The sequence below is a fragment of the Centrocercus urophasianus genome, unplaced genomic scaffold (assembly GCF_019232065.1).
Source record: "Centrocercus urophasianus isolate 14NV4802_14NV808 unplaced genomic scaffold, USGS_Curo_1.0 seq_28, whole genome shotgun sequence".
Taxonomy (NCBI): Eukaryota; Metazoa; Chordata; class Aves; order Galliformes; family Phasianidae; genus Centrocercus; species Centrocercus urophasianus.
The window spans coordinates 4,226,864-4,253,885 of NW_024884844.1; the positions used below are offsets into that span (position 1 = coordinate 4,226,864).

General features: G+C 40.4%; 2 protein-coding genes across 3 annotated transcripts in view; one reads left to right on the forward strand and one right to left on the reverse strand.

Annotated features, from left to right (window-relative positions):
• The window catches only part of SLC49A4 (solute carrier family 49 member 4), a 61,173-nt gene extending 42,967 nt beyond the window's left edge, over nucleotides 1-18,206 (forward strand). The window contains exons 7-9 of the mRNA XM_042827043.1: nucleotides 601-728; nucleotides 10,076-10,258; nucleotides 13,179-18,206. Coding sequence (XP_042682977.1) covers nucleotides 601-728; nucleotides 10,076-10,258; nucleotides 13,179-13,294 — 427 coding nt within the window. The 3' untranslated portion in view covers nucleotides 13,295-18,206. The remainder of the gene's footprint in view (nucleotides 1-600; nucleotides 729-10,075; nucleotides 10,259-13,178) is intronic.
• A 2,717-nt stretch (nucleotides 18,207-20,923) lies between these two features.
• Nucleotides 20,924-27,022, reverse strand: part of SEMA5B (semaphorin 5B) — a 251,164-nt gene continuing 245,065 nt past the window's right edge. For both annotated transcript variants that reach the window (XM_042827036.1, XM_042827037.1), the window contains one exon: nucleotides 20,924-26,056. In XM_042827036.1, coding sequence (XP_042682970.1) covers nucleotides 25,901-26,056 — 156 coding nt within the window. In that variant the 3' untranslated portion in view covers nucleotides 20,924-25,900. The remainder of the gene's footprint in view (nucleotides 26,057-27,022) is intronic.

Consider the following 27,022-nt stretch of genomic DNA (forward strand, 5'->3'; position numbering starts at 1 on the left):
CCGTGTGTGAAAAGTTCCTGCTTTGCCTGAGCCACTGAGAGCTCCATCACCAATTTCTTTGAGGATCAGAAATTCTTCCACCTAGGGATTCTAGTACAGGGAGTTGTGTTGTTTCCCATAGGAATGAGTCTTGAAAGTTAACTATGTCTTGAATGAAATGCATCAGCCTACTCATATGTTAATTGTGCAGTGTGTCTGCCAAGGGAGACTGGCAAACACTGGCAAAACAGCAGTGCAAGTATTGGTGTGATGTTATGTCCAACAAATGCAGGAGGAAAAAAAAATCTTCCCTACATACCAAGTATTTTCAGTTGATGCCTTGTGAATTTCTTGTTTTGATTGTTATTTTGTGACAGCTAGAAAATCTGTGGCACTTCATCCTGACAGCTAGAAATATCACCATTCTATAAAAAGCATTTACTTTTATTTCTGAGTGTGAGAAATGATTTTTAATTTGTTTTTATGGTTTCCAAAAGGTTTAATGAGAATTTACTGAATTAATTGCCAACCATCATGTTTAAGTAATGTGAAAATTAGCATTTGTACTGCTCTGATCTGTGGGTTGTTTTTTTTTTTTCTTTTTGTTTTTGTTTTTTTTAGATTTGCAGATTTTATTAGGGGCATGCTGAAATTTATTCTGCTGCTGCTTTTATCTGGAGCAACGTTAGCATCAACCTGGTTCACTCTCACCTGTCTAACTAGTGTCACCCATCTGCCTTTAACCACAGGTATTGACAATAACTTTAATTTGTATTATTTATAGTCTGTATTGCAGACGTATGCTTGCAGTCTTAAATCAAATATGTAATAAGTTGGTCAGGTATCTTTAGCTGTAGGTAATTTTACCAAGAGCAAAAGAAAAGGCTTGGAAAATCCTTCTGTATTCTCTAAGAAGTTTTTAAGTTGCTTCATACAAGGATTAAGACCAAACAAAAATTAGTAGAGTAACCTAGACTACACATTTCAGATTTATTTTGGGACTGAATACTTTTCTTCTGCTGCTGTTTAGGAGTAACGGTGGTGATATACAATAATAGATAATAATCCTGTGAATGGAAGTAGTGTTGCATATAATAAGAAATAGTGACATGTCTGGGAATGTAGGGCTTTGAAACTTGCATTAATGCTTGGAAACATGCTGCAGTTTAAACTAAGGTGAGCCATGGTATCTTCAGCTGTCACTGCAATATGCTGTCCTCCCCCCCCTCTACTGGTAGTATCTTTGTGCAGGTTCAGGGGACAACTCCAGCCCCAAATTTACTCATCCTTCCCATCAGAAGGATGGGGAATAGCTGTTGGCAGAAGTGGAGGAAAAGCTCAGAGTTGTACTCATGTTTCCAGTTGATTGGACCCGTATTTGAAAATCAGCACTGCTTTTTTCTTTTTTTTTAATCTGTTCTTCACCTTCCTATCTGCACCAAAGGATTGATATAGCCTTAATTCCAGGGCCTTCATCCAGCAGAGTAATGAGTTATAGTAAAACTAAACCATGAAAATTTAAAAACCATGTTTTTTTTCTTCCCTGTATTTAATAAAGAGGTTGTTATGGAAAGTATTACATAAAATATTCCTTTATTCAAATTAAATTTTACTTTTAGTAAATGTTCTTGGCACGTTGCGTGTGTCATAACTATAAACCAGGAATGGGAATGGCAAGTTGAAATACATGATCAGTTCAGGAGAGAATTTCACCCTCTGGATGGTGATTGGTCAGATTCATGAGTTATCTTGTGATTTCAACTTTCTTCAAAAATTTTTTCTCAGAAGTAAAGCTTAGTAAATAAATCAGACTTCATGGTGGTTGTCATAACGAATGACTACACTTTTCTTCTCCATGCCATGAAAGCTCTTACTTTTTTGTGCTTGTCTGCTTCATTGCTACAAGCCTGCAGTAATGTAAATTTGTACAGTAACTCTATCCTCTGAATTGATGCAACAAGCCAAATGTCCCTTCAAGTCTATGCATAAGAATGAAGCAGAGAGGTTTTCAGGAGGTGAAAGTCATTACAGATGTATTTGCCAATGATCCAAAACAAAACCCAACTCTGATTTACTTTTTTTTTTTTTTTTTGTCAAATTGCTCAGCATGCAGGGATTCCTACTTGTCCAGAGCATATTTGTGCATTACTGTCATTACTGTGCTGTTTTTTGTTAGGTTAGTTTTATTTTTGTTAGGTCTGCCACTGTCAAGGCATAAGAGCATATTGGGATATTTAGCATATCATGTGAAGTGTGCTGAACTTAACATCCCATGATAAAAATGCAGAAACTGAATTCTTTTCATGCATGTTTGTTCTAAAATGAGTAGTTCCTTAAATTGAATTGTAAATTATCTTTTGGGTTTTTCACTCTGTAGTGTTCATACACATTTCCCTGGAAACGTGGAACTCTTTCCTGTAAAACAAAGGATTATTTTGAATAGAAATGCCATCAGTGTGATGCATACCTCTGGAAAAAGAGTCACAGAATCACAGAATTGTAGGGTTTGGAAGGGACCTCCAGAGATCATCGAGTCCAACCCCCCTGCCAAAGCAGGTTCCCTACACCAGGTCGCACAGTCTGCTAGGCCAGTAGGCATTAGGCATCAAGGCCTGATGTATAACCACCAAATTGTTTCTTTTTTTATTCCTTTGTTGTAATGTTTAAACTTCATAGATAATTTGGGGAGGTTTTGTATCAGCTTTTTCTGCTTAAGTTTATAAAATAGATGTAATGTGCCTGTTTATTTTAGATCCTCATACACGAGAAAGCAATGGCATATCTTTATGAAATACAGTGTTATGGATGAAAACACACAAGCTATTTAAGCTAATTTATGGAACTTCATGCTAGATTATTCCTCAACATAATGATGCGGTACGATGATGACCTGTGTGTTCCACAGTAATTGGGAGAAATGGTACATTTGAATTGATTTTGATGAGCTTCTTTCTTGTTTTTTTTTTGTTGTTTTTTTTTCTTCTTTTAATTAAAAATTGAGATGTAGAGTGTATCAGCCAAAATATTAGAGATCTACTGCAGGCCATTGTCTGCCTGCTTTCTGAAGTGGTTTGAGATAGCTGCCTAGGATAGAGGTCATTCTACATACCTGGTGGACCAGTGTTGACAGTGGCCTTCCAGGTAGTTGTCCTCTGAGTGTTCTTCTATGGTTGGAAGCTGGGAAAAACAAAACTCATCATGGCAGAGTTTTTTGTTTGTCTGTGCGTTTTTGTGATTGTTTGTAGTAAAATCTCTGTAATTGCTTCGTACCTCAGAGCTACTTTGCAGGCCTTGCTGAAGACCTGCTGTAACACAGGGATCAGTATGTTACTGAGGGCAACAGGATGTGACGAAGCCAAGGAGGTGAAAGTTTGGCTTCTCTTTGGCTTCTTTCAGTCCTGTGGCAAAGAACTCCAGTGTTTGGCTTGGCAGCGCTGCTCTGCAAGTGATGGGTCTTGAACCATACTTGTCATGGAATCTTATTCAGATGCTGTGGCAGAGCAAAGCAGGGTTCAGAGCTGACTGTTGAGAGAACTTGTTGTATCTTTGTTCTTGTAAGGATACTTTGCCTTCCAGCGTGCTAGCTTCCATTTTGTGAGAGGTTCCCTCTCTCATTCCCTCTCTGATGTTGTTCTCTTGAACAGATTAGTGTTTGCCGTATAAAATCACAGGCATTGCCATTTTCAGCAGTATCTGGAGACTCCTGAAATACCCAGATGACCTGGTGGAGTGCTGGTGCATTTTAATGACAGGTCACTGGGTGTGATGAGGAAGCACGATACCTCATGGGTGTCTTTATACTGGTCAAGGTGTTAGTGAGAGCTTCAGCGTAGAGATGAAGGCAGGTTCATCTCAGCTGATAGCTGATTGATCTACAGGTAATGTTTGCATCCATAGGTGGGCCTTGCCAGTGATTTCACCAAGTCCAAAAATAGTGTTTTCCTTTAGTAAGGGGGTGTTGCATAGCACATATACTTGTTCCCCTTTCTGAAAACCTTTTCCTGTTCTCTCATCTGGTCTCCAGACTATTTCCTTACCCATCTATGTTTGCAGGCAGGCAGGCTTTTGAAATGCTGAAACGAAAAGAGAGTTTGGCTGATTATTCATCCGAAAAGAAGGAGATGGAAATATCTAATGACTATTTTTGTTTTCCAAAAACAAACAAAAAACCTCTTTTAATCAATATACTTTGTAGCACTTGTAGTAATATCTAATTTAAAGACTGGAGGAGGAATTGTATTTGAGAAAACAGACACAGCAAAGAGTTTCATCCTGCACTTGTTTGTATAACACACTCCTAATTCCTTATAAATAGGCACAACATCATCTAAAGATCTCCTATAAAAATGTAATTACTTAGAATGGAGACCTTTAATGTAGATATTAAAAATCAATGACTGCTTTGTGTTTCCTTTAAATTATACTGTTTAACATTGTTTGTATTGTATAATACGTGCACTGCTTTGCATTATCATGAAGAGTTTTTCCTCCTGCCACAGGATGAGACAAGTTTTATCTCAGTTGCTGACTTCTGAATATATCTCTGGAAGACTTTAGGGAAGGTGTATTTGGAGTCTTGTGTGTGAGCCATAACAGACCCATAACTGCCAGTGTGGAGAAAAAGAAAGCAAGGCAATAATAACAATGCCATCATAGCTGCTGTATCTTCTATCGCAAACACCTCTCATCAGCTAATTATAGCCCTTAAAAATCCTTCATTCTGAAATTAGTTTTTGTTTTAAGCAAGAATTGTCTTCTGAATTTTCTTTTAAGAAATTTTAGTGTATATTGTTTGCATTTTTCAGCTAGTTTCAAAGACCGTTTTATATAGACATTGGGTATTAAAATAGTTTTCTCTGTTGAATTCCCAATGCAGCTGCTGATCTCTCTTTCTCTGTGCCAAGCCCATTGTTAGTTTGCTTTGTACCGAATTTCATTATGTGAATTTATGTACAAAGGGAAGCTTTAACCCCAAATAATTGTGTAACGCATTGTAATGCCAGTTTCAGTATCTTGTAACTTTGTGTAGCTGGTAGTATCTCTGGATACAAATGCCAGCATTTTCTAAAACTTGATATGCAGTGCTGGTTGCTTGCAGCTCAGATGGAATGTTTTCAGCCTAGCATATCAAGAATATTCTAATATTTATGAGCACATTCAGCAGAATTCTGCTTTACAAGATCTTTACTGGTGCTGCTTGGCAGATACTCTGAATACTGTGGCAACTCTGCGAGTTGATTACTATATTTAGGTTAAGCAGTCTAAGCATTATTTTTCAGGTTCAGCAGATTGAACATTATAAACACATCTGTCTCCCCATCCTCATCTGCGAAGCACAGTATTGAGAAAGAGGAATATTAGTTATGTAATACTGATTGTTTCATTATTTGAGTTTAATTTCTTTACTATAAACAAGACATACTATGCCTTGCTGCCTCAAAGGATAGAATAGGCCTGAAAACATGGAAACTGAGGTTTGTTTTTTATTTCTAGCTTCAGCCTGTTGCTTATGGCTCTGAGTAAGTCTCTAGGTAGGTCTTATTACTTCCCTCCTGTTGTACTTTTCCAACTTGTAAGTTTGCAGTAATGACCTTTGTATTGATGGGGGGTGATGATCACTCACCAGTTTCTTCTGGTTTTTTTTGGTTGTTTTTTTTTTTTTTTTTTATAAAGCAAATACTCTGCTTTCCAAGCAAGTTCTACTTGCTTTTCTCTTGGCAAGTATATTGAACAAATGCAATTTGATCAAATTTTTGTTTACTTTTATGGCTATATCATGAGATAAGAATTTGATCAACACATGCTGGAATAGAGATTTATGCAATGAGACACATTGACGTTATAAATACAGAGTATAGAGACATCCTTCTACTGGTTTTGTTTTTTTTTGTTATTGTTTTTTTCTTTTTTTTTTGTTGTTCCTATAAGTGATTTATAATAAAAATTGCTGTTTTACCTTGGGGCAGTCACATTTCTCATGGAAAAAATTGAAGGCAACTTCTTCAGTGTCTATTCTTAATGTTGCCAATAGCAAGGATTAAGTTACGGAGAAGATTCTCTTCACTTTAACAGACTTGAGGGAGTTTGATAGGAACTAACTTTGACTTGTTTAGCTCTATTGTGAAAATACTGAAGTCCACGAAGTATTCATCCGCATAAGGCATTATCCTTTCATTTTGGTATTTGGGATGCTATTATAACCAACAATAACAAAATGCCCTGGATCTCCGTAGGCTTCACTTAAATTGTATGCTATGCCCACGAGGAATGTTAAGTTGTATTTACTTTCCTGTTGATTTATATGAAGTTTGTGCAAGTCTTATCTCAGTTTGTCTGAGAACTATTGCAAAATGTACAGTATTCAAGAGTTCTGTCAAAGGACTTTGGAAGAAGATGCTTCTTTGTACTCAATGCTGCACTAGTGTCTGCATTTCTCTAGCAAATGTATCTGTGAAATACTTTTTAAAAAAAAATGAAATGGTAACATTTCTTATTGTTCATTGGAAACCGTCCAAGTTGCATGTGCCAACAGAACGATAAGAACCATTTAGACTGGTGGAGATCCTTCCATTAATTTAATTTAGTTTTGGATTGAGCTTTGCAGTTGTAGATCAGTAGTGATGATGGTGTATTTTAAAACGAAATTTGTGGATGTGTTTCAGAACATCCTGGGAAGTTCTGGAAATTTGTTTGAATGTCTGAGAGAGAAATGCAAGGCACCTTCTGCTGTGTTGCAAGCTCATCCAGGAACAAACAAGTGGATGCTGTCACTTAAACCCTTTCCTCATTCTAACTCCTAATTTACTTTTTTCCATTATGAAGCTCTTGCCACAGCGGGTAGCTGGGAGGAAATAAAGTCTGTTTCTGGGTTACAGGCATTAATTTATCTTCCTGTAGCTAACAACTTGTGGTAGAGAGGAAGCTGAAATGGAACCTGATTACTTACAACTTTCTCCTTTTTGTGATAAGCCACTGTGGCAATATCAGTCCCAAATCACTGCCTCACTTCATCTAACAAGTAACATCTGTAGTGACATTATCATGACTCACTTTGTTCCTTGCTTTCTTACTGGCATTGCACCTCAAGCAGGAATACTGCATGGCTGAAAGACACTGGAGGCTCCTCCCAGGGTAGCTCCAGGCCAGTTCTTCTAAAGCAGCTGTGCTTTGGATAGGCATGTTGCTTTTCCTGCTCTGCTTTGCAGTGGTCAGTGTGTGAAATAGCTACCCAGATCTTTAAAATGTGACATTAATGGAAGTAGCTTAAAGAAACCTAGACCAGTTCTGTTATTCATGGATGCCCACAGCTGCCACAGTCTCAGGTGCACACTTTTGCACGTAGCTTCACAGGCAGTTAATTCCTTTTCCTAAGGAAAAGCAGGCTTTTTCATACTAATAGCATGACACAGTTCCCCGGAGGATGCTTCCGTCCAAACATGTGCTTACTAGTTGTTTGTCTTTGATAGGATTTAGAGCATAATATCATACTAGCTTCTTGGCAAATCATTTTTATTTATTTATTTTTTTAAATTTGTCAGCACTTTCATATCCTTATATTCATTTCCATTGACTGTCATCGAGATTGTCTTAATCGAAAAAACATTTCCTGTAAGTTCAGCAGCTGTTCTCCTACAGTATAAAATCCTGGTAGTTACATTCATTCGGTGCAAGGTCACTGCAGTAGGAAGGAAACAGTCACCATTAATAGGTGGTATTCTTGCTGCAGTGCCTTGTAGCCCTTGAGCAGGAATGTTAGGTGTGAGCCACTCTGTGAAGGAAGTGTCTGGAGATCCCCACAGTTTGGAGGCATGCTGCCTCCCTGGTCTGACTGCTGAAGTTTGAGGGAGAGCATGAGTCATGCTGCAGAGACGCTGTGAGCAGCCCCACTTCTGCTGCTGCTCATTGTAACAGCCAGCAGCTTCATGACTGTTTCCACTGTTTGGTGTTAGAATATGGAATTCCTCTTTGCAATTACATGGTTGTTGTTGTTGTTGTTTTGTTTATTTGTTTGTTTTTGCTTTTGGGAAAGTTCTGGATGTTTTCTAGAAGTTGCAAATAGTTATCTATGGATATCTTCAATTGAAGGTAACAAGTAGCAGATGTTCATTTGTCTTTAGAGATTCCTTGTATTTCATTGCCATCACAAGCCAACACAAATTTCCAATAGCTGAATTCCATGTTCAGATTTGCTGTGTACATCTGAAAGCAGTTACAGAGCAATAGAGCAATATGCACTAACACCCTCTTATTGGAGGTTAACAAAAGTTGTCTTTTTATTTTATTTTTTTTGACTTGCAACTCAGAACATTCTGGTATGTTTGGGGGAAAAAGAAAAAGCAGAGTGGCCAGCAGTCCCTCCTGAAGTTATACCATCAATATCACCTTTCTGGATGAGTCTTCTGTATTCTTTTTCTTGTCCAGGCAAATCCTCTGTAGAGAAAGCATTATGTCTCTGCGCCTTGCAAGCGTACCACATCAAATGAAGGATCTGATAGATAACCCTTTCTGCTGTGTCTTTTAATGCCTTGATCTCTTTTCCATGATTCTTCATATTTTAACAAATTGTGATGTTAGGCTTTTTTTTAAACTGGAAGTGTCTTGCTTCCTTACAGCTTTGCAGTTGGGTGACTGAACAGTGCTTGACAAGATGAAGCAGAGATTTTTCAGTTCTCCTCTTTCTAAGACAGAAGAAAGCAAAATTAAACTGAAAATGCGTTGCCTACTTTATATAAGCATAGATATCTGTACAAGGGGGGGAAAAGAACCTAAGAATTTAGTAGCAAACTTCAGTGAGAAATGCTATAAAAAGTTTTCCTATGACTTAATGCTTTTGCATCTGAAAAATAATACGCTTTACGCTATCTTGTCATTTTGGTGGAAACTTGAGAAATTAATTTCCTCACCTATATGCCTTCTCATTCTTTCCTTATGCCTTACAATCATGGAATTATAGAACAGTTTGTGTTGGAAGGGACCTTTTAAAATCATTTACTGCAACCCCCTGCTATAGGCACCTCCCTCTAGACCAGGTTGCTCACAGCCCCATCCAGCCTGGCCTTGAATGCTTCCAGGGAGGGGGCATCCACAGCCTCACTGGGCAACCTGTTCCAGTGTCTCACCAACCCTCACAGTACAGAATTTCTTCCTGATACCTAGTCTAAATCTATCCTGTTCCTATTTCCATGTACCCTTGGCCTTACACGTTATGTTTTCTTGACTGGTAACTCAGATCAGATTGCTGGTCCAGATGTCATCTTGTTTCCTAGACAGAACTTAGCAAACTTATTTCAATTTCTGAATTCAGTACTAAATTCTTCTGAGATTTTCTATTTTTCAGAAGTAAAGTGTTTGGCAGTGTTGGAAATCGTAGAACAAAATATCTGAAGGTACTGAAGAAACATCTGTGTTCTTCTGCTATTCACCCAAAACAAATAAGCTGTACAGTGGTGAAAAATATGCCTTATCAAATACATCCCATTCCTTCTAGGCACTGGGTGCCCTTCATTTCCTATTGAAGCCAAATGGGATTCAACATGTTGCCACTCAGGCTTTGATGAATACTAATGTCTTGTTATCTGCTAAATCATTAATATTTATTGGTAAAATGGAAGCAAAATTAGTCCTGACCTTTAGGGCTAAGTCGGAAGGTTAATCTGTGTCCATTTCCAATTCAGAGCATTAATTGCTCCCTTCTCTAATTGTACACAGGACAATAGTTACTGTTCGTTTCAGAGATAAATCAAACTGTAGGTGATGGTTTGCATTCATAATTCTGTGCTTATTTCTTCTTACAAATGAATTCTAAGTCACAGAATGTCTCTTAACGGGTTCTGTTTAAAGCATCAATAATTAAAACATAACAATTAAAAAACTTTTTTATAAAAAAAAAAAAAAAAAAAAAAAGCCAACCAAACCACAATGCATACTTTCAACCTAATACTAGTGGGATAGTGGGATGTGATATAGTTTGTAATACACAAAGGATAAAAAAAAAAGTTTGTGTTTTTGTTTGCTCAGATATTACTGTTCATGACAGCTCTGTATATGGGGAAAAACACCAGAGTGAAACTAATAGCTGTTTTTGTTTCTCTTACAGCCACACTGTATACATCCTGTATTTTGTTGGGCATATTTCTCAACAGCAGCATACCAATATTCTTTGAGCTCTTTGTGGAAACAGTCTACCCTGTTCCAGAAGGAATTACCTGTGGAGTTGTCACCTTTTTGAGTAATGTGTTTATGGGAGTGCTTTTGTTTTTCCTCACGTTTTACCACACAGGTAAGAAATATGAGTTACTTTGAAAATGTAATTCCCTGTGAAGACATACCCTTGTCAGTAAGGAGAGGAATTTGCATATACAATTTCTGTTAATAATCAAATGCATGAATCCCCTTTAGTAGCAAGGGAAAAGAACTTGAATTGTCCTTTTCTACATGCATGTTAATAAAAACAAAATGCTTTTTTTGTAAGATGTATGTAGACATGTTCCACTTGAAATTTGCTGTAACCAGAGCTCATCAAGATGCACATCATATTTTTGTAAATTTTTATTTAGATTTTTATGGATAAATATTCCTTTAGATAATCCAGTGGCCCAGTGAGGCAGAACAGTGTCTTGTTTGATATTTTCATCAGCATCTTCAGGTTTTCTCATCTCAGGAGTATTATTTGCTTCCTCATAATTTATAATCAGTCTTCAAACTTGCTGTTTAATAGACTATAATAAATTCTTATTACTCTCCTATGACAAGATGAGCTGCTTAGTGAATGAGGGAAAGGCTGTGGATGTTGTTTACTTGTACTTCAGCAAAGCATCTGATGCTGTTTCCTGCTAGCTTTCTCCTGGAGATACTGATGTGGATGGCTTGGATGGATGAGTTGGATGGATGTTTTGTTTTGTAACTGAGAAGAGACTGGTGAATTTCAGAATGAAATGTGTTTGAAATTAAAGGTTACATTGCAGTGCTACTTTTCAACATGGCTTGTGTATCTTTCTGACAAGTAATTATATGTAGGTTAATGATTACATTCTGAATTACGTTCTGTGGACAAAAATTGAAAAAGAAGATTTTTTTTTCATACTTTTACTGAACTGCATTGTTGTAAAAAGTGGATTCTATCCACACCAGCCTCCGTGGTACAATGTTTACTCCTTACATCTTAAAGAATGCTTTTATGATTAATATTAATTGGTGTGAACTCTGTTCACATATAGTATTATTTCCAACATTTAAACCTGAGCTGAAAAGATGGTACAGAATATTCTGAGGATATTTTCAACATTTTTTCAGAGTAAGGTGTTCTGAAGTGCTTAAAAACCAAGGAATTGGGACGCAATCTCTTGTAATATTTGCATACTGTTAATTTCCTGTGACTGAAGAATTGTGCTAGAGTGAATTTATTCCCTCATGAACAGGGTATTTCAGGCCATTTTATTCTCTAGCAGGTATACCTGAAATTAGTGTATTCACACACTTGGAATCTTTTCCCTATTTCTCCAAAGGAGGGGGAAAAAGTTATCTGTGCTCAAGATGATCCATTCTCAGTGATGGAGTAACAGAAATGATCAAAATTACAGATGTTTGTGATCGCTGGAGGCAGTCAATGCTGGTGGATGCTATTGGCTCCTTTGATAAAGGAAAAATCCTTTAGAATTTAGATAATGATCTTAAATACTTGTTTTCCCTTTGAATCAAATACATCTTCTAATGACATCTAAGAAGCTTATGGGTAAACCAGAACTCAGTCAAATGTATCGTGTTCACTCCTTGCTTTTAGGCCAAATAATCTTTCAGTAGTTTAAATTTTTATTTCTTCTCATACTGTGATGTTGCAAAGGCTGTGAAAGAATCGAGCAATAGAAACTTTCCAGTGCATTGAAGATTTTGGTCCATCTAATTTGGTTGAGAAGGGAAATTCCAACCTTCCAGAAACCTCAGTCTAATTTCTAGTGCTGTGCTCTGAGACCAAAAGCCTCGGCTTCTGGATGTGGTTTCTTACAGGGAATTCCAAGTGGGAACCACAGAGAAACCAGCCTTTAGCTTTGTGTGATCCATATGTTAGCATGAAGCTCCAATGCTGTACCAAATTCTGTGTCGTAAAAGACATGAAGGGTTCAAGAGGAAAATGTGGTCTTTCAGGTTATACAAGTTCAAGTACGTTTACCCTAATTAAGGAAGAGTATTGCTTCTCCCAGAAAATAGTAGCATAGCTTTTACCTGTGAACAATATTGGCTACTCCAAGCCTGTGAATATTTTATTAAGGTTTTGATTGCCTCACCAAATCTGTAAGTGTTGTGAGGAGAGGGGGTTGTTGGTTGTTGCTGGTTCTGAGAGCTTGGTTTCCCCAGCTTTGACTCTTGTCCTTTGCATTGGGTAGTATAAATTGTGCTTTCTCTTTTAGCAATGTAAAGTTTATGAAAGTAGCAGTGCTGAAGTCTTGATTATGATTAGCTCAGACTCAGGGAGAGCTTAGCTTCTGTAAAAGTCAATAAACAATTTCAAAAAGAATGAAAATATTTTTTAGTAATATTTCATTATAACGTTGACAGATTTTAAGGAAAAGAGTCATACACTTACTTCTAAATGACACTGCTAAGTAGTACAAAATATCAGGCAGTAGTATTTCTTGAATGTGGAACGTATGTTTTTAGGAGCAGAATGTTGCAACTAACAGCTAAAAAGAGCCTGCTGAGCAGCAGTTAGTGCAACTAGTTTTAAATTGCATTGATTGCACTACTCACAAGGTTTGTCTTTTGGAATTAGTTTTCCCTCCTCAGCCCACGTAGCAGGTTTGATTCAAAATCAAATCCTACTGCTTCTTATGCTTTTAATTTGTTTTAGTTTTCAATCTATAGGAATCAAAGAACTAATGAGTAGAGTGTTCAGAAGTGGTTTATTCTCCATTAGCAAGAATAGATTATTTTTTTTCCCCTCTTTCTGCATTGACAGGCTGGTAAGAAGCATTAGTGTTAGCTGGAGGCATTGGTTTTATATATATGTATATAGAAGTCCACAGAGGAGTCCCATAGACCATGCTAACCATTTATTGATTGTGAAGCTGTTGAGATTTTGTTAAGAACGCAGCAATTTCCTTCAAACCCACCAGCCATGTTTCTAACTGACTTTAGAAGTCTTAGTAGCTTTAAACACGGAGCATGTTCAATAACTAAGATTGGTTCTGTCTTCTGCTTTCCAGAATTCTCCTGGTTCAACTGGTGCCTCCCAGGATCATGTCTGCTCAGCCTGCTCCTCATCCTGTGCTTCCGGGAATCCTACGACAGACTCTATCTCGACGTCGTTGTCTCTGTTTGATAACACAGGACTGCTGACAGGTTGGGAGAGACTGAGTTGATTTTTACAGTCTGCACATCTGCCTGGATTTGCACAGCTAGCCAGAGGGGGGAAAAAAAAAATACAAGATATAATTGTGGCTTTATTAGTGAAGGTGAGGACAGGATGTTTCTTACATTCAAGCCCACTCAATTTGCATTCATTACAGGCAGATGAACGTGCAACTTGAGTGGTCATAAAGATGCCTGAAATGCACAAGAAGAATATATCTGATGTACAGTTTCCAGTGTCTGACCTGGGTTTCTCTATTTGAAGGCTGTTTTGTTCATGTAGCAGTGAGGTGTATGTTAGTGTGAGTGTGTGTGAGAGAGCCAACTCAAGGTAGTATGCACTGGGGTACTGGTAACTTTTGAGTCTTCTATCAGAATAAGAACAATGAATAATCTCAAAAAAAAAAAAAAAAAAAAAAAAGGGAAAGGAGGACAAAAAAGGAGGAAAAATATTTTTTTTTTTTTTTTTTTTTTTTAAAGATCTGTCTTCTAAATTGCCAGTCATTTATATACTGTGTCCATTAAACAGTTAAGCTAAAATAATTTGGTGCTGTACACTACATTTACATTCTAATAAAGTGATTTCTGATATAAGACACTGGTACCAGGGCTTTTAGCCATACTAAATAGCAAAACAATCCTTGCAACATTGCTAGGTGTGTGTTTGTCACTCTGGTGCATGTATAATCCGAATGATAGCTGTAGCTGCCACTGAACGTGAATTGCACAACACTTGCCTCTGAAATACCACCATGGTTCTGTATGGGCACACAGCATCTGTGGTACCTCAGAAGTTTACTGTAGAGTCATTTTTTGGTAAATTTTGCAGTTTTAAAGGCCGCCACTGTTTCACCTCTTCATGCTCCATCTCTAGTACTGCCTTTTGTTCTTTTCTACTGTGAAGACCTGTTCACACCGCTAAGTCCTGTTGGTGTGGATGTGGATTTTAGTCCTGGTTGTTCTCTTCTGATACTCTTAAGATATGCATGTTTTTTTAGGATTAGTTTACAATCGAGGGTGCCTAAGCAATACTGTTTGTTAATCCAAGTCTTTAAAATCACAGTTTCCTAAAATATATTTATAGTTTGCTGGGGCTCCCCGATAGCGAAATGACAATGAGGAAAGTCTCATGAGTTCTGGCATAACACGGAAACATAATGCCAGCTCTTTTTATCAGAACTAATTTGTGGTCATTGTGGCCCTTACTTGAACGTAAATATTGAAGACACTTGGAATAGTTTTTTAACTCAATTTTAAACTTGCTAATAATTTCTTAATTCTATTCTTATATTTCAGTTCATCATCATTTACAATATTCCCTGTATGTGTGTGCTGTGCTTTGTGTTAGGTGTGCGAGTGTGTCTGCATGTTTATATCTATGTATACACAAATATAACTTATATATATCTTATACATATCTTTATAAATATATATATGAGTTGTATAAGAGTATGTGTTTACATAGGTTTATTTTAAATATTCCTGTCTCTGGATGGTAGGAATGCCACTATTTGTAGCTAAACCAGTCACTGCCGTGAATGAAAATACACACGTGGGCTGTCTGTGACATGAATTTTCTTTTCATGGGGTGAATGACTTCCTACTGTAGCTGTTTTATAATACGGAGCGCATGCACGTGTTGGAGGAGGTTGGTGTGCAGAGTTCTGTGTCAATAGAAGTTTGAATCAAACGCCCTTTGCTCCTACGTGGGGCTCTTCTCTGTCTTTCTTGAGTGATACAGACACTGTAAACTCACTCAAATAAAACCTGATCTGAGCACTGCCTTTCAGACATGTATCCATTCATTCTCTTCTCATTTAGCAGAGAGGATACGCCATTAATACCTTCAACTCAGGAGTGTATTTGTGCAGCAAAATAAAGCATGCTGTCTTATGGCAGCTGCTCTTATGTTTTCTGAGCAATGGATGCATTTACTGTAGTAAGTAACAGAAAATTGACTTAGTTCATTGCCTGTACCGACTACTAAATGATCTTTTTTTCCCCTTGCAAGTGGCTCTTTGCAGACAATGGAGCTGACCTATGTAGAGATAACTTAATCAATCTAACCATCATATTCAGAACCACCGGCATCTCCTTTTGTTGTTTTTCAGATGGATGGTATTAACCACCCTGCTTCTTTTTACTACTTTTCAGTGCCTGGAATGGTTTCAGTATCCAGTAGCTGCTGCTACCTATTGTCTTCTGAAAACTAGGATTGCTTGCCAAGAATTTGATTGGAGTTGCATTGTCATGGCAGAATTGCACCCGTGGATGGCTCTTCAGAGCTCTACTTCTGCAATTTACTGTAGCTATATTAAGATGAAAATTGTACCATTCAGGCACTGTCCCAAGTGACAGAGGTTTCTAATCTTTTTGCTGTCCAGACTATTTTGAGGTGGAGGAGCACCTGAGGCAGCGTTCAGACTATAACCTCTTCCTCTTCTGTTCCAGAAAGCAGTGAACAATTCAAAATATTTGTCAGTGCTGCCAGATCCAGACTCTTACTGTCAGGGAGACTGAAGGTCTTGTTTTAAACCTTGTTGAGTGTTCTCCTGATTTGCTGCCAATTACTCACTCTTCTGAACTTTTGTAGAGTTTGTGCATCTATCTTGGGCACTGTAATGTGTGGTCTTAATTACAGCCCTCAGTACCTCTGCACAGAAAACCGAACTGCTGCCCAGAGCTGAGCAGTGCAAAAAGACTCTGTTGGAGACCTGCTGTGCCTGCAGGCCTCAACCTAAATTCCCAGAACATCTAATGGAAATCGGATTGAAATCTGATGGAAATGGAGTGAACGCCAAAGGATGGCACCCGCATGACTTCAAGTTGATGAGTACCCTGTATTCCAGACATGCAGTCTTCAGGTGCTGTGCTCTTATTAGACTAGAAGTCTGGCTTGGAACAGGAGGTGGGGACTGTGAATGTGCTTGCTGAGGGGTCTGATGGTCACCAACAACGGTAAGTCAGGACCAGCATCCTATGGCGGAGCAGTCCATTTTGTGTTAGTAACCCAACTGAAGCTTTGGGATTATTTCTTGGATATTTCTTATTTTTTCTATTTGCTTCTCTTAATGGCCCAGAAGAGCAATTTTACCCAGCAGTGCAGAGCCCCCTAAAATACGCATAACTGTGGACATTTTATTTTGAAAATGCTGGGAAGGAGCACAGCGGTCATTCTCTTCTCTTTAACAGATCTTCATTTCAAGTAGTTATACTCTGGTCTGCTTCTTGTGTTTCTGTTTGCCTTACTAATAACTCTTAATTCGGTTCTGCTGGCTTTTTTATAGCTAGCTTTCATACTGCTAATGGGTTTAGTAGGAGCTGGCTCTGCTTATGCTGCTGTTTACTGTCTCTTTGTTGTTTTTACCCATGAATTTCCTTTTGAATCCATCACTTAGCCGAGTTCCCTCCTGCTCCCCTGTGGCAGTGGCAGTGCAGGGACTGTGGTGAAGAGCTCCCAATTCCTGCACTTGAGAAATCAAACAGATAGGGCTTACGTGTGGTATGGACTTAGGTTCACAGCATCTGCTGGGTTATTCCAAACCATCCGTGGAAGAGGGACGTCTTCACCTTCACATGGGTTGGAAAATCCCATGCTGTGTCTGTAGCTCTGAGGGGACAGGCGGATGTGGGGGGGAGGGGTTTCTGTAGTGCCTTTCAGCATTGCAGTACCTTGTGAGTTGATCAAATCCCCATAGAATGTGAAGTTTTGTGCTGAGAGAGCTATTAATCTCTGGCTTATCCTATAGTAATGCATTGCCTAGACACTAAAATAAATAAACTGGATTGGTATTCATATATTGGCTGTTACTGGGAAGGGAAGTGCTGTTCTGTGTGAGGATTGACTGGAATATGAGCAGGGATTATGTGGTGAGCACAATGGATTTAGCTGTCCTGCACTGCTTTGACAGCAGATTTTTAATTGTTAATCCTTATTTCTTACTTTAGATCACGTTCAAATGTCAATTAACATCTGAAGGGAAAAAAAAAAACAAAACAAAAGCACTCAGGGGTTATTTTATTAGATTTTCTTTGTTGTTGTAATAATGGATTCTGGTAATAATTTGGCAAGATTTGGTTACACCTGTATGGGTCTTGTATCAAGTATATGGATTTGGTGGTAGTGTTGCTGTTCCGAGTGTTCCTAAAGCACCAGGCTATGGCACATGCTTCTGACTGGATGCATGTGGGGCTGCGGTTGTTCCTGCTGTGAAGTTGGTGTCGGAGGCAGCTGAGAGTCTGCTCACTTCACCAGGGATCATCACTTCAGGGCACAGAGCCGGGTTCCGTGAGAGGCAGCAGACGCAGTGAAAATCAGATGTTGTCAATCTGCTTGTAATTTTTACAGTTTGTCTTTGAATGCAGATGAAACTAATAAATAGAGGAGGAAATGTAGTTTGGCCCAAAGTTTTGACAAGCAGCAAAAAGCAAATATTTGCATAGATGCGCTGGCTGCGGCCTTCCATTTGGGATCCTGGTATGTTAGGAGCATCTCGTGCTCAACCGAGTGGTTTGTTGGGCTTGGTCAGGGAGGTCAGTGGGAGAAAGGGATGTGCTGGATGGGCTGCCCTGAGCCCTGTGGCCTTCCGTCCTGAGCTGCACTCCTGCTGCGACCCACTTCACTGCAGTTGGCATGCGTTTTACTTTTGTAATTTTTTAAAATGAGTTAATATAACTTTATTTTAAGGCAAATTCTACTTTTTGTATGTGATATTCTGATGTGAAATACTTTTTATTTTGCAGAAAATAATGTTTAAGCCACCATGTACCTGTCAGCGTAACACGCCCTCTGTATTGTTTAACACTGGAATCTCGCCGTGATGTGCGTGTCTCTTTACATACTGCTTGTTGCACATTAAAGAAGTCACTCAGCTGTGCTGCCATCAGTGTTCATTAATTCATACGGCTCCCCGAGGGAATCACTTATTTCTGCTATAAAATCAATGAAAAGTACTGAAGGTACCGCTGCACAGTGGAGCATCCTCAGTGTGAAGGGCTGAGCCCCATCCCTGGGGGCAGAGATCACCTTCTGGTTCTGGTTTCCTGTCTCAAGATGCTGGGAGCCGTCTGGTTTGCTATTTTGGAAGGGCCACCCTTCATCATCCCTTTGCTCGTGTTTATTCTTCACCTGATTGAAACAAGACCCAACTGGGATCCGTGTTTATGTTCTAGGACTGGCTCTTCAATAACATCCCAGCCACGGACAAGTTTAAAATAGCATCACCTCCTCTCAGTGTCGGGAAGAGCTCTGTCAGCCTTGGTGGTGGGGAGGAGCTGGGCCCAGCTATTCTTAGCAGCAACCTCTTTCCAGCCTATATATGGGAGCTGGAGGCCACACTGCTCCCAGGCGCATTTATTGCCACGGTGCTGCAGCAGTCTGTGCTGGAGGGATCAGGGCCACGGTGTGGCTCAGACATGAGCTGGCATCTGCCATGTGGCCACCCCACAGCATGAGGAGGTCCCAGTCCAAGTGAAGCCAACAGCAATATGAGCATGTAAATGGGGTGCAGCAAAAAGAGAATTTCCGTGAAGAGCCTATGAAAAATTTGTGGTTGCTAAGAAATGTTGAAAGCAGAAAACAATAACGTGGCTGCTGCCAGAGCAATAAGAGCGCATCGGTGCTTTGCCTCTCATGCGCAGCGCTTGCTTGTGACAGTAAATTAAATACTGCAGAGATGGGGATGATTTTCTCCATGGCCACTGATGCTTCACATCACAGAAATATCAAACGGTGCTGCTGGAGGTGGTTCATTACCCGGTGTAGAGAAGCAGAGCACCCTGCAGTTCCCCCAGCAGTGGGCAATGGCTGTGGGCTCTGTGGTTCTCCCCATGTCTGATGACTGGAGGAGGGCACTGCTTGTCCTCACCTCAGTGCTGGGAGTGAGGTGAGGTGGTTGTGGTGGGGCTTTGGTGTTTGGAAGTGGAGTGGGGCAGTCCTGAAAGCTGCCTTGCTGTGATTAACCTGAAGCTTGGCTGCTAAGCAGAGTGCAGTGACAATTCCACATGAGTGAAGTTCTATGAATGAACTAAAGAAAACACATCAAAATGCATTTCAGCTGTTAGCAAAACAGCATTTTTAATGACTCTCCAAAGCCTTTGGTAATTGAGCTATGTGTTTGAGAGCATGCAGTCTTGCACGTACACTGGAGAGGGAGAAGCCCTGGGAACTGTGCAGGAAGGAGTTTGTGGGCTGGGGCCTCTGACCAGAAGTTTGGGATGGACAACATGGGAGCGAGGTCAGATGCAGAACCCCCTGGAGTTCCCATAGTCCTGTAGGCACTGCGAGTGTCATTACAGACCTCTTCGACTGCCACAGCTGTCCCTACAGGAAGCAGAGACAGGACTCAAGGGCCTCTTCAGCGGAGGACACCAGGTTGGTCTGGCACAGTTTGTTGATAATGTCATTTGGCGCTAACACACCTTTACTCACCCATTTTGCAGTGGTTACAAAGCACTCAGCAGAGTTCCCTGTTGGGGGGGGGGAGTGGGGAAGAGGGAAACAGCAAAAGGGATTTATGCAGAGGGACAGGGTGTGTGTGTGGGGGTGATCTTCTACCCCCAGAGCATTTCTGGCAGGGTGCTTGGAGGGCACGTAGAAATGGAGTGCACTGAGCCTTCTGTTTTCTCCTTTGTTGGTGTTCTTCGTGCTCAGCCCCGTGCAGCCCTGTGCTGGGACATTCTACAGCTGCTGCTCCAAGCAAAGCCTCTGCACTGAATGTGGAGCACCCCTGCTTCCTACACTGGTAAGAACTTGAAAACTAAACTGGTACAGCTGGGATGTGGAGTGATGGTGGGAGAGCAAACTGTGCCAGGGCTGCAAGTGAAGCTGTTATGTTAATGAATCAAATTATCACCTAGGAAAAAATGTTGCGGTAGACAGATTTCAAGGAAATTGAAAGTGGGCTCCGACGTGCTGCTTTGCTCTAATTGTGCGCAGAGGTGTCTCGCTACAAAACAAAACCATTCAGAAGTGCCCCCTCTCTGTTTTGGTGCAAACTGGATAAAAAAATCAATCATCTTATTCACAGCAAGTTTATTTTTACTGATCTTGTGCCTCTCAATTACTTTTTAATGGTCTGCATTGAAAAGAAATTCCTGTATGCACACTTGAGAACATGAAAACACCCAAATGATAGCTTATGATTTAGTAGGATTAAAGTATTATGTATGCAGGTGCAGCACGTTTCAGGTTATTAGTAATCCAATCTATTTTTTATGACATTATGGTGTAATTTTCTGTATAAAACTTCAATATAAGTCTCGAGCTGCATCGGAACATAAACTAAAATGTTCCTGACTCTGTCACTTTTCATGGTCTTTACTTTGATTAATAAATGCAAGCAGAGCTATAACATCCCACAGTGAGAGGCCATGATCATCCTTAATCAGAGCGTGTCCCCCCTGATTTCTGGAACCCTTTGCATCTCAGTGCAGGGGATGAGGAGCAGCTGCAGCATGCCCAGCCTGCAACGGCTGCATGCCCTGTTCCCCTTGTCCCCAAGTCTGGTATCTGCACTTGGGGTGAGTTTTGCTCTCGCCCCATTGGGCGCCTCATGCAGAAAGCAGCTCCCCACAGCAGGGAAATAACCCACAAGCACACCAGGTTGTTGTGTTTTATTTCTGAATTATTCTTTACATTGTACAATATATAAAAATACAGAGTACCCCAAAAAAATTCACAGTGTCTAAAGGCAGTGATTACAGTCTAGGTCACCTTTATACTAAAGTACCATCGAGTTCAATTGCATAGGAAGGGTGATGTGCCTCCACTGCAGAGTCCAGCGACACGCTCCAGGTTTTCTGTTTGGGACAAGAGTTCCATTCGTATCTCTCCCCAGCCCTGTCCCCGCTGTGCCCCACCTCCATCACACACTCGGCCCCATCTCACTCTTCACACACCCTGAAGCCTCTGTGTGAGCGGGGCTGCAGCCTCATGGCATTTGTGTTTCTTGCAATGGGTTGGTTTTAAAACAAAGCAGGATGGGGACTCTGGAAAGCCAAATGCTGCTCTTAAACTGTGCATGCACCTCCCATGGCAGGACCGGGTTCGCAGCTGAAGCAGAACAGAAGCAGTGGTCCAAAGGGAGGAATTCAGGGCAAAAGGGTTGAGGCTAGATGACCCCACAAGGACCCCATTCCCCACAAGGGGGTTTGTGGTCGCTTTTGAAGGCGATAGCACAGCACCGAAACCCGTGGGTCTGCTCACCCAGCCCAAACCTGCCCTTGCAGCCTTCTCAGGTTTTCTCCTTACAAGCTGAAAGGGCAGAATCCCCCATATGAGTCCAGTCCTTCCTCAGAAGGGGCACCCAGCCATAGGGTGCTGCCCCCGCACCACAGCCTTGTTTGGAGCCCTCTCTGAAACCAAAAGCCATTGGTTTTCAGGGTTTTTCAACCCTAAATCTTGCATTAAACTTCTTTGTGTCCCTGTAAGGCCAGTCTCATAATGCTGATCAATAACTCAGAAAGCAATTGCTAACTTCTTTAACATGGAAGATGACATTGTTCCAGTTCTAGTAGTTTATGCTTTACTCTAATGGTACATTATTTGTTACTCTACTTGCTATTTTAATTTTCTTTGCACAATTACTCCCTACTTATAATTACAAAAACAACAGAGTGATACACATGAGAGATTCAGGAGGCTTATTCAGAAAATATAAGCAGTAACAAGAATCCTTTCCTCAGTCATTCTTAACCAGAATGATTTAGGGGAGAATCAGCACTCTAACTAGAAAAATCAATTTTCTTTTCAATTAAAAAATTATATTTCATTTACCTCAAAATCATATTTTGTCACCTCCTAATGGAAAGGACACTAGATTTGTACTTTTTTTTTCCTTCAGTTTGTCCCTGTGGCATTTGAATACCAGCACTGCCTTTCTTATTTTAAGTTTCCTCTGCAGGCATTTTGCTATATATATATAGTGTGTATATATTATAAATATATACTGTACCTATCCACTGATAGATGTATACACTATTACAAAAAAAGAGCAAGTTGTTACACAAACTTTACATTTACATTTTATATATATATTTATATATATATAAAACTCTCCCCCCACTACATTTGGTATAAAGAATAAATCAATCTCAGTGGACAGCAATTTCCTTCCCAGGTGGACTCAGCATCAGATTAACATTGGGGGCATCAAATTATCTGCATCAGATGTGCACTCCGTTCCTGCTCTCTGTTGATTTCCAAAAGCAAACTCTGTTATCTGTTTTTCTACAAGTAAGGCATTAAGAACAGTGGTGGTAGCACACTACACGTTCTTTTCCTACACTAGCTCTACAGTTCACGTATTTGGGTGTGGAACATCCCACTATAGGTGTTTCTGCTGAAAGTTGGGCTGTCAGACTAACACTGTCTTTTGTGTTTTGTGTGCTGTATGCCTGAATCCTCCCCAGAACCAATGGCTCCAGACCAACCCTGTGACCACCCAGGGTCTCCTCTTTTCTCAGAAGTGAAAGAAAAAGGAGAGCTGGATGGTTTCATTGGGAAGCAGTGCGTCCCAATTAAGTGCATTTCCAGTGTAGTTCAAGCTGAATTTAGGAACTCTTAAACTCTAGCAGCAATCAGGAGGAGTCCAACCTGCTCAGATACTGCAGATCTAGTGATCAAACTGCTGTACTACTTGGACAGCAAGAATGTCATGTATTTGTATCGTTAACCTGCCACACATTAGAGAGTTCGTAACAAAATGCAACCCTCACATCACATTAACATGGTCCTTAAATAACTGCACCCTCATGCAAACAGTAATTGAGTAATAAGTGCTCTGATTTCTCTCTTTTTCTCTCCTGGCTCTCTCCTGGCTTCTGCATTCTGCTCAAATGGAGCCAACAGACCCTTGCTGTGACTGCCCATTGCATGAGAAGAACTAGGTCCATTTAGAGGGCTGGTAAGAAGGAGCATTTCAATGAAGTGGTAACCATATGCGCTACCCTTAAAGCATCTGTCCTCCAATAGCTGACAAAATATCCACCTTCTGAGCACAATGGCAGTAATGACCTATCTTGGTGAGCTGAACATTTAAGTAACTTCAACTGCTACATGGGAGCTTTCTTTGGGGAAAAAAGCCAAGCATGGAAAAATGCTTAAAGTGAAGGAAAAAAAAAAAAAACATAAAGGAAAAATGGAAAATGAAAAAAAAAATTGCAAGATTTGACTCACTCACATCCCCTAAACTCCAGCTGCAATTCTGTGATGTGCACGATGACGGCAGAATGTGTCGGTGCTGAAAGGGAGGCTCAAAGGTGGCTCAAATTTCACAACAGTGAGCATGACTGTGGGAGCCCCATCTTCTTCCGACTCCTCCACTGGGAGCTGAAGAATTCCAGCCAGGCAGTCCAAAGCAAATGCACTCAGCCCATGGGCCACGTGTTTGTTGGAGTGACTTACAGCCAAGATTTCCAGTGTTTTGTGGGGAGTAGGCAGTTTGATTCCCTCTTTTTCACCTGGTGAAGCTGAAACAGAAGCAAGGTGAGCTGCTGATTCAGAACAGCTGCTGGAAATGATAAGCACCAAGCCTAAGGCATTCTTGAGGCAGTGCAAATAACCCCACTTCATTACAAATATCCTACAGCCTTCAGTCACTGCAAACTGAAGTTAAAAAAAAAAAAAAGAAATTTAAAAGTGGGAGGCTACTTTATGCTTGCCTTCCGGTCAAACAATCGTAACACAGGCTTATAGAGCCATGTTGGCTTTTCCTTGCAGGAAAAGCAATGCACTTGTATGAGCCTTTCTTCATTTCCTACTGGCTACCTGCATGAAAGAGAAGAACACATGGCCCCGGCCAGACCTCCAACAAGCAACTGCAAAGGAACAGCACTGAGAAACTATTGGCTTATGGCAAAATCTGAAAGAAAGCAAAGACAAAACACTCAGTACACAGCTGAGCTGACAGCCATGCGTGGGCATGGCAGTCGTCCGGGTAAGATGCAGACAACACATCCAAGCTCAGGACTACGTGGAGCTCATGCGCATTTCGGGGTGTACTTTTATCTCATGCTTGGTATTGCAACATTCTAAAATCCTTAGCATCAGGAGTTTGTTATAAATATTTAGAAACACTGAATGACAACAGTGGTGGACTTGTTCACGTTGCTAACACGTTTGATGTAATTGTACATTAAGCACCAGCAATAAGTTTCCTTTTTGCCAAACAATTATGTTAGACAAACATCTGGCTGTAAACAACATGGCTTCTGCATTAAAATAATACAGTTCTCATAGACACAGTCACACATGTACACAAAATTACATTTCAAGGCTGTATATATTGTTTAATAACGCTACTGCCCCAATTCACTTCAATAGCTGCAGCAGCAGTTGTTTGTTGGGTTGGTTTTGTTCAGAAAAATTAAGGAAATATTGGCAAACAATGCACATTACTCAGCTGTGTTACTATTTCATAGAGTACTGACTGGAAGACGCTATAAGAATGTGCAGCAGACTTTCTGGGTCACGTCAGACTATGGAAACATTCCTTACAAAACATTCTCCCCTTTAAAGTCAGAATTATTCACTCTTTGAAAAGTATACAAACTAAAAACAGACAATAAAAGAAGAGTAAAAATTAGCCCAAAGCATGGTGATTTCCCACAGAGAAGAGCACGGCCTCCAATGTTGTCTTTCCTTGCGGACACAATCAGGATCAAAGCTAGAACAAAAAGAGTTAACACTGTGTCAGAAGCAAAATGAAAGAATGGAAGAAAAAAAGCCTGTGGCTCTTGTGCGGCAATCATATTTTTTTTCCAGTGATACAAACATCTTTGTTTGCTAGGCACTCCAAGTTCATGTCTCCGATGTTATTCCAACGTTTACTTTCCTCAGTATCTCACTGCCAGTATAATTTCCTTTGAATTAAGACTGGAAACATTCTAGAAAGCTTCTTTGGGTAATGCACTTTATTTGTATGTTGTTTCTTACCAGCTCAATTGCATATTACCAAAGAAGGCGGTGGAGATTATTTCCTGCAGTATGAAAAGATTCTGTTGAAGATACAGGAATGTTGCCCTAGAAAGTTAATTTTTTTTTCTTTTTTCTTTTTTTTTTTTTTTCCTGCAGAAACTGTAAAAAAAAAAAAATCAAAATTAAAAAAGGAAATGAAAAGGAAAACGTTCTTCAAGTTGTTGGCACGACGGAGTCCTGCGTGGTCGGTTCCATGCACTGTGCATCATCTTACGCCCTGTTGCTTCTCTGTTCCAGGAAGGATGCTCCTTGCCCCAGGAGCCACCTCCTGTGTCACTCCACATGCACTCATACTGCTGCGTGGTGGCACAGCCAGCTACTTGACATCAGCCTTGGACAGTGATGCTGATCTTCCAGCCATAAACAGTTGCAGTAGTGAGAGCCATCTCCAACCAAACAGCCACAAAAGCTCTGCAGAATGGTCCTGCCATGTCCTTGTAAGGAGATGTGCTGTTTACAAGAAATACAATTAACCAAAGGAAAAAAAAAGACCCTACTGTACAATATTTACATCTAGAGGCTGGGCCAGTATTTGGTCCACAAAATCAATTAAAAAAATTCATATAGGAAGTGATGTAGTCCTGTAGGATCTGTCCATCATCAGCTGTTGGTAAAGGTCCTTCCAGGAGAGGCCTCCGGTCTGTAGTCATATTTATTCAGTGTACTGGGATAGTAGGTTGTTGTGTACACGTTGGTTTGCTGCAAGGGGTAGAAGTTGGTCCTGTCATCTGGTATCAAGTTGTTCTTGTTAAGTGTCTGTAAAAGAAAAGAGGGAATGACAGGCATGGCCATGGTGTGACGCAGTTACTGCTTTCTACCTGCAGACACCTCCCTCTCACCTGCCTTCTTCAGCATAGCCTCTGCTGCAGCCACCACTGCCTTCCCTCCAGCTGGGAGAGTAAGATGGCCCCTTGAGGTCACTATGGGGCAGTCTGCAGGGACCACAGCTCCTGCCAGGTCTCCTCACTGTGTTCCATCTGTACTCAGCTACTGCTAGGGCCACGACCCAGAGCCCTCTGCAGAGACCCGCAGTCTCCGGATGATGGCATGTTGTCTGAACGTCAACGTCACACAGAACCATGCTGGGCCTACACGACCTTGGTGGTTAATGGTAGTGCTCAATCTAACCTCTTTCAAAGCGCTCACGTTACGGCCTGCAGTTCCCTCTCAAACAACTGCCAAACGGCGGCTTTTTCTCTTTGGCAGAGCAGGTGTGCATTTACCTGATCTCCATCTCCATTGGTAGATATCCAGGTTTGGACCCCCCGATATTAAGTGTGTCACTTCTGTCAGCTACAGTACAAGTAACAAATCATGGTCACTTTTGGAAAAACTAAAATGACTTAAAATACTTCAACAACCATGAAACAAGCGTTGTCAACAGCAGCATAAAAAGAAGAACCAGAAACACCCCTTTAACATAAAAATGTAGAGGGGTTTTTCCCCCTCCCTTCCTCCCTCCTTTGATTTTTGCAAGAATTACTGTTACTTTTCACACCAGCATCCCCCCCTATCCCCAGATTAAAACCCATCGCTATGCCAGGCTTTTCCTAGGGACAAGGATAAAATCCCATTCTGGAAGAAGCAGTGATTGTATGAAGCTTTCTCTTTCATCTTTACAGTCTATAACTTCGGTTGTAGGCATTTCTAACACCATTTCTAACAACATTTTTCAACAAGCTCCTGGCTTCAACTTCTTGTCTCTGACCTATAATGTTCCTA